At 41.7% G+C, this 8,362-nt stretch overlaps 1 protein-coding gene across 1 annotated transcript in view; it reads right to left on the bottom strand.

Annotated features, from left to right (window-relative positions):
• MLIP (muscular LMNA-interacting protein) overlaps positions 1–8,362 on the bottom strand; it is a 121,417-nt gene that overhangs the window by 63,794 nt on the left and 49,261 nt on the right. Inside the window, exons 2-3 of the mRNA XM_009879827.1 lie at positions 5,762–5,920; positions 3,371–3,739 (exon numbers count right to left, since the gene is read on the bottom strand). Coding sequence (XP_009878129.1) covers positions 3,371–3,739; positions 5,762–5,920 — 528 coding nt within the window. The remainder of the gene's footprint in view (positions 1–3,370; positions 3,740–5,761; positions 5,921–8,362) is intronic.

Raw genomic sequence — 8,362 nt, 5'->3', positions numbered from 1 at the left:
GAGAGCCCAAAAAGCAAAAATTGTGTCTGAGAAAAAATACAGCTCGATGTAGACCTGGTCCTGGGGTCAGTTAACCATGCTTTGATCTCAGTAGAATTTGATTGTAGATAGGAAAGAACAAAGTAAATTCCTTACCAAACCTGTAGCCTTGAGAACCTGTCATGGTTTCAGCTGCGATGGACTTAACTTTCTCGCTAGCAGCTGGAATAGTGCTAGCTTGTAGATTTGGGATGAAGATAGTGTTGGTAAAACACTGATGTTTTTAGTTGTCACAAAGCATCAAGGCCTTTTTTGCTCCTCACACCACCCTACCAGCAGGTAGACTGGGAGGGCACAAAAAGTTGTGAGGAGACACAGCCAGGACAGCTGACCCCAACCGACGAAAGGAATATTCCATACCATGTGATGTCATGCTCAGTATATAAAGCTGGGGGAAGAAGAAGGAAGGGGGGGGATGCTCAGCGTTACGGTGTTTGTCCTCCCAAGTAACCATTACACACAGTGGAGCCCTGCTTTCCTGGAGATGGCTGAACACCTGCCTGCCGATGGGAAGTAGTAAATTAATTCCTTGGTTTGCTTTGCTTACATGTGTGGCTTTTGCTTTACTTATTAAACTGCCTTTATGTCAACCCATGAGTTTTCTGACTTCTACTCTTCTGATTCTCTTCCCCATTCCAACCGGGGAAGTAAGCGCGCAGCTGCATAGTCCTAGTTGTCCACTGGGGTTAAACCACAACAGAACCAGAAGGCCAGAAAGAAGCACTGTGGAAAACTTGAAAAAATCTCTGGAGACAGCACAGTAAATCTGACTGTGAGCTGAGACCCAATTAATATAGATGCCATTCAGAATAGTGCTGTTTCTCCCAACAAGAAAGGTGCATTCTTCCTGGCAATGGCAGGAGGTCGTAGGAACTCTCTGCTGATTTGTCTGTAAAAGCCAAACCAGATGACATGAACTGGAGAGAGGAATGTCAAGTGACTTTGACTAGCTAAAAAAGCCTTCTGGCTATTGATCTTCCACAGTGAGTCAAGAAGTTTCTCTAAGCAGAGTTCATGTCTGTCCTGGTTTGAGGTAAAACAGAACATCCCCAGTAGCCGATTTGGCCTAAACCACGACAATGTCCTGGTATTCGTGGGAGCAGACATCCCCCACATCCCAAAGGGTAAACCCCCAAGGGCAGGAGTCAGTCTCCCTCTGTCTTGCATGGCTAGACTTTTTCTAACATTAAAAAAAAAATAACAAAAAACACAATAGTGATTCTGTAATATTTAAACAGTAAACTATCACCAAAAATTTCCAAATATGACCAGAATAACCAATTTCTTTTTTTTTTTTTTACTGATTATTTTTTCAGACTTTGTTTGGAGTGTGGCATTTTACAACATCAGCCAGGACTTTTATGCCTCAAAAAACAACAGAAGATTCCATTTTTTTCAATGCTTTTCTTTTGTTTTTTTTTCTTTCACTTAAAGTCAGAAATGAATGAAGCTGCAGGAGCCCTCTGATTCAGTTAGAGTAATCTCCTGTGCAACACAATGGTCCCCAATGGCAGTCCTTGTTTTTTTCACCTCTGACAGGAAACCCATAGTCTAATTATGCTTTTAAATGAACATATTGTTATATGTAATATCTCTTAAGTGGGACAGATACTGCCCTTATAATCTGAGAACTGACAAGGTAGCCCCTATATGGAACATGTATGTTGTACAAAGGAAATCTAACAGCAGATAAATAATGTATGTATTTAATCTTTTCGTAATTTGCTTTCATTTCTGAACTGATGATACTTCATTAAATAGTAAAGCAGAAAGAGTGATGCCTAAAGAAACACCAAAGAAGAATCAGAACATCAGTGCAAAGTAGCTTGGTAAAAACATCCTCCTCTTACAAAGCGATAAAGACAGCTAGAGACATTTAGATAATGAAGACTGAGGAAGTACTTACAGTCTTGAAAACTTGCAACTTAAGAATAATGATGAGATATGCATTACCCTTGTTACATACTACCTCTCTTCACATTCAGGTGAAGAGTAAGTAAAGTTGGGCTTTAATTCCTTTTTCTGTGCAATATGTATTTTCTGTTACTTTACCAGGCAAATCCCTGTTTACTTGTCAAGGCGGCAAAAGCTTAAGAAAGCAAGAGCATATAAATTTTTCTGTATATCCTTACAAAAAATCCACCCAATTTCGGTAATATCTTTTAAAGAAACCACCCAAGTAAGCCTGGCAGACCCTGCATACTCAACATTGCCAATGTAAATTTGTATTTTCCTAGGACAATTATTATTTTACAGGCTGGTTCCTCTACGTAGATTTATTTATGCTTTTACACCTTCCTTGGGTAAAATTCTCACTGAATTCACTGGGAATTTCTCAGAAGGAATGAATATTTCATAATGCTGTGAATCTCAAACCAGAGTGGATTTCTTAGTCACAATTTTCTCAATCAAAAATTGACATTGAATTTGATGAAAAAATGAGTACCACAAGTATTTCAACACGAGATAGGAAGTCCTGTTCATTTTCAGAGACAAAGTAGCCACGCTTAACTTTTTTTTTTAAGTATTGATGAAGAATTACATTTCTAACTGATGGAAACCCTGTCGAGGTCAAAGGAAATTTCTGAATTTATTCTGTGTGGGAAGGATGTTGCTATTTTGCTAAAGGTAGAGTTTTCTGCTACATATACGCCCTTGAAAACTATTAGTGCTCTTTCCAAGATGAGAGACATTAATTTTTCATGCAGTAAATTGGACTGATGCATTTTGAAAATGAAATATTTCAAAGACCCTTTTTTGAATTCTCCCAGTGACAATTTAAAATATTAATAAATCAATAAATGTGCCCTATAAAGATCAATATAAAATGGACCTTCCATCTTCATTAGTTCTTTACACCTGTGCATAGTCGGTGCTAACTAACAATCAGAATAATAGGATTTTTCACAGCCTCTTTCTCGAGCATAAAGGGCTGCAGCAGGTGGTGAGAAGAAAAAAAATAGGCCTAGGAAGTCTGATGCTAATAATTCAGATGATCTACAGCCTCCATTGATTTCAACGACCTGATCCAATTTTGACTAGCTAGGAATCTAACACCTTCAGATTAACTTGCTGTCATGATGAGCTGCTTTAAAGAAAAGAACAGTAGATCTGTGTTACCTGCTCTGCGTACACACCAGAGCCATTAGTGAGAAGCAGCAAGTCTGAAGGGTTGGGACAACTCCTTAGAGTCTAAACATTACACGAGTGGCCAACAAAAATGCTAATTAAAGAATAAATTGGCCAAGCTGCTTTACAAACTGACTCGGTGTCCATGTCCTGAAAACTTCAGAAAGCAAAGGTTAGCTCTAGATTTTAAAGAGCACGTTACCTGATGTTTTTGTGGATCACCAGTGCTGTGGGAACGCATAGCACCTGGAACGTGCCCATCACCAGGAGGTTTCCCTGCCCCGGTGCCAGGGGAAACATGGGACATGGCCAGCAGCTGAGCACTGATGGGACCATAGCCATTGGAAGGCCGATGAATGTTGTTGGAGGTAGCGGCTACTTCATCTTCGTCACCGGAGTCCGTAATCAGGATAAACTCAGCCTTAAAAAGGTCATTCTCCTGCATTTCTCCTTTGCTCAAGTTACTCCCCAGGGACTGGAAAGATGTTCGGGTGCTGTCTGTACGGATGGTGGACACGCAGTCTTGTTTGGCCCCTCCTTTTAAGGCCAGCTCGTCAGAGACTGCATTAGACTGCAAAAGACACAAGGAAAAAGATACCAATTAGCTGCATTTTAGTTGGGTTCCCCAAAATGTGAAGCAATTTCCGCTTGCAGCAGTGGCTGGCACTGCGCTACCAAAAGTGCAGAGGGCGAATGAAGAACTTGGGCATGAGCACCCAGCAGAAATCAACTCCCCAGGGAGCCCCCCCCACTTCCAGCCCCCCGGCCGATGCTGCTGGGGCTGCCCTCACAGTGACTCACAGAGCACCAGGGGACTCTGAGAGACACGATGGCCCGAACCTGGGGCTGGCGCGGGAACCGAAAAGGAGGGTGCAGTCAAGCCGAATGAACTGTCAGACCAGACTACGCCAGACACGGTGGGAAGGCATCCCAACTGCCAGATCCACGGGAGCGGACAATGCTCCTCAGAGGAGACTGACAGACAAATCTGGGACAAAACCTATACATATTAATGAAGAAACAAAGGCCTTTAAGGAGAGCGTTCTCTGAAGAGAGCAGACAAAGAATCTGAGGTCAGAGAGCTTTACTGTATGTTCAAGCTTCTTAGCACAGACCACAATTGTTCTTCATATTTTCTGCAATTTCCACTTGCAGTATGTAACTCCTCAGGCACGCTTTGGATGAGAGCAGGAGTAGCGCAAGCTGGGCATACAACACACACATCACCAAATCATTCAATATTGAAACTGCTGTGGTAAATCATATTTCTCTGGAAGGAGGAATCAGGTAAAAGTGTAGAAGTATTGTGTCCTGCAAAAGAAAGGCTGTAAATGGGGCTCATATTTGAATCCTGCTTGAGGAATAGAGTAATGACAAATTTCCACCGGCAGCTCCATGATCTCAGTTCTTTAAAAAAATATTGGACCATAAAGGAGGATACCACCAGCACGAGTTTGGAGGGGTTATTTTCATTATCTGGTTAGTTGGGGTTTTTTAATATTATTTTTTTTAATATTGTTCAGGTTCTAGAACATTTTAGAAAAGGGAGTAACCTGTACTATGAAGGCCTCAGTACTGCATCAGCTGCCAGGAAATTTTCTCTGCCAACAGGGAAACACAGGGAAACAGAGGTCAGGAATATCTAATTCTGCCTTACCCAGGGCACTACTTACGGCAAAACTAACACTGAGTGGCTGGAAATGTAACTCATGAATTAAACATCCTGAGGATAATATTGCACTGCATGTCTCTTCAAACATGCCCATTCTCTGCCCAGACCAACCCATTTTTTGGCCAGATAGGCCACTGAAAATGCTGGAACCCATTCAGGTCAGAGGACTGTGAACTACTGTGAAAAGTTTATTAACACCAAAAACTGCAGCCCCAGCAACGTCCCAGGGAAGGAGCTGTTACACAAGAGCAGAATCAGCATAAGCATTAATATTAATCTGAGGGTTCCAGCTTCCTCTCAAGCAGCATGGAATAAAATAAAAGGCTGCTAAAGTGTTGTGAGGCAGGAAAGCAATAACAAACACTATGGGCTGGCTAAAGGCAGGAGAACGAGGAACGTTGTGCTGCTGCGTCACCGTCATGGGAAATCATGGGGACAAGCTTTCAAAAACTAAGAGCAAGCTTTCATTTTGATGCATTACTACCCAGCTATGAAAGGGATTGGCACCTTTGCTGGAAGCTACAGCACTGGCATTTGCTGAAACCAGGATCCAGTGACCACCTCTTGGTCAATTCCCATGTGATAACACTCCTCACACACCACCCTTGCTCCCATGAAGATCAGGAAGGAATTCCCCCACGTCTGCCAAGAATATAGCTCTTGCATGACTGACAGAGAACAGTATTGAGATGGACAAGGGTTTCCTTCCAATATAAACTCTGCCAAAAGCAAACCAGGCTGTTGAGCAGGTATCAGACTTCTCTTGCCCAATGATTCTGTATCTCTGGTAGGCTTGGTAATTAAAATGAAACACAAGCCAACAAACAGTTCAAGGGAAAGACCTTCAGTTCAGTGATGCTCAGGACGAAATTTTCTGTATCTTTTGAAAGAGTGGACAAATTAGCGCAAACAAAAATCTACCTTATTTATAATTTCTTGATTGCTCAGATCCTTTGGATCCTCTGGAATTGTCACAAGGAACTTAGAGACATCTACAACCTCAAAATGAGTTGGAAGTCTTCCAATGGACGGTATGAATGTGAAGGTCAGTGGTTTGGTTCCAGAATCTTGAGAGGTGACCTATAAAACACACAATTAGTTCAACTTTTTGTCCGAAAAAAAAATATTTTTGTCAGAGTTGAAATAACATTAATTACTTCATCCACATAATTTACAAGTCTATTATTAACTATACTGGTCATTGCTTTTTTTTTTAACAGGTCATTGTATATTAAGGTCATCTTTAACAGACAGATTCTGCCTTGATTATACGCATCATCATCCTATATATTCTAATGGTATGGCACAGCAGACAGGAGAAAATTTGTTCAATAATTTGTTATTCTTTTAATATTGCTTACTAGAAACAGAAAACTATGAAAACTATGGTTTCAATTAATTTCCAGGCTGCTTTTATCTTTGTTTAACTTCACTTCAGTAGAACAACAATGTAATTATACTGCTGTATCTGGACATAATATAGCCCCTAGAGTATTTGCTTAACAACTTATAACAAATTGGAAGAACCTTTGCTCTGCAAGAAGAAAGGAAAACATGTTTACATTTTCTAATGCAAATGCAGCTAATTCTGAAAAACGTCTGGGATGAATTCTGATTCAAGTAAAGGATTTTCTTCCATTTTCTTTGGGCCGTTCAGCCACATACACCAACTAAATCTGTGTCTTTCTTCTCATCTCTCCCTCCCCACCTTGCATTCTTGCTAGGACCGTGTACGTAGGGCCTGAATGCACGTACCATGTACGTAGGGCCAGAAGAGAGACCAAGAGAAGGCAATTTCACCTAAACATTCAATTTTATGGCAGTGCTCTCCCATCAGTTCCGTCCCCTTCACAGGAGGTACTGGTCAGGAAAGAGAAGTCCACATCATGGTGGAACACTCAGTTGTTTTGCCAGGTATCAGGAAGAGGAACTCCAAACACCTTGGCAAGGTAAATAGAGGGAACCACATCCCAAAAAAGTGAGCCTGATGTGCTGACTTTCCCACTACTCATTCGTGTAGAAAATTCTTCTTTCTGATTCAAAAGTATGGAATATATAGATTTTCCCTTGTTTTAGAATGTGATTTAAAGCTTATGGCAGTTAATTTTGTTTTCAAAGAACTCTAATATGCAGAACCTTGAACTGTATTGAATCATAGAGAAAAATAGCACCATTGCTTTGACTCTTTTTTTTTGGCTTACTCATTTAAAGTGAAACAAACTGGAGAGCTATGGCTCTCATTATGCTTCCTAGTAATTTGCATCCATAAGTAAATAGCAATTACAGAACAGAGTGGAATTATGAAATACATTCACGTGACTTGGTCCTCTCACAGCTGGGACATTAAAAATGATAGATATAAATTTCCAGTTTTAAAAAAATCTAAGCAAATATTAGTTATTTCCAGTGACAGCTGTCTCCTGGAGTTTTTGAGCAGAACAGAGACAGGTTATTTATATAAACACTGCCAGCTGCTTTCTCTACAATTTAGAAGAACTCTGCTCTCTCAGACACACCCAGAATACATTTCTGTGTGTCCACCTCTAATTCTGAATGAATAAGGTGTTTTGATGTTAGACGGTGAAAAATCTGAATAAACAGCAGCCACTTCAGTTCTGAAATCGGGCCTTTACGTTCACAAACTCACACAGGTAGTTTACGTTGCACTGCAGGCTCGCAACCCAGCTGGAGGAGTGCACTGCAAGGGTGCAGGGACAAGGTGGTCTCCTACTTTTCCCCCCTCCCCTTCACGCCAGTGGCCAAGCACCAGAGCACAGGATGCATGGCCCCCCATGCAGGGGGGGATGGACTAGATGATCTCCAGAGGTCCTTTCCAACCCTGACCGTTCTGTGATTCTGTGACCAGTAGCAAAAGGGTGGCTGTTAACTGCTCCACCACTCCAGGAGCTCTGGATTTCTGTGAGGGAGAAACAACATAGCTCTGTCCTTCTGCCAGCAGCCAAGGTACCCGAGCCTGATCATTGCTCTTCATAAAGCAGCAACACAATTTTAAAGTATTAATAGCTGGCACATTAAACACTTAGTCCTTGCTCCTGATACAAGTCAGCAGAGTAAAATCAGTACTCAACGAGGTACTCATTAGAGAGCAGCCGCCAGTCCCCACAGTGCAGCCAGGGGTGCAGCCACCACCTGAGCACCTGCTGTACCCAGAAGTGCTCTTCAAGAAGCAGCTTTACCTGCACACAGGCAGGAGCACCCATCATAGTAGCGTTAGTGATTTCTGTACAGCTGACACTGTCCGTTAGAGTCTTACACAGCACCTGGGTCTCCACTGAAATCAGCTAGAGATGGCCTTTGCTTTCCTGCAGGTCTGTGGCTGTGTTTTCATCTTCTCTCTCTGATTAGGAAATGCAGTTAGTGACTCTGGCTACCTTGGTCATCTTTACTAACATTTTCCCCCTCTACCTTACCCTCTTGTCATGCTCTTGTGTGACGCTTGACATCACTTGTTTGGTATCACTGAGTATTTTTGTGTCAGAGCACAAGATATTCCTTATAAAA

The sequence above is a fragment of the Charadrius vociferus genome, unplaced genomic scaffold (genome assembly GCF_000708025.1).
Source record: "Charadrius vociferus isolate BGI_N301 unplaced genomic scaffold, ASM70802v2 scaffold342, whole genome shotgun sequence".
NCBI lineage: Eukaryota > Metazoa > Chordata > Aves > Charadriiformes > Charadriidae > Charadrius > Charadrius vociferus.
The sequence above is the reverse complement of the archived record's forward strand: the minus strand, read 5'-3'. Positions and strand labels throughout refer to the sequence as shown.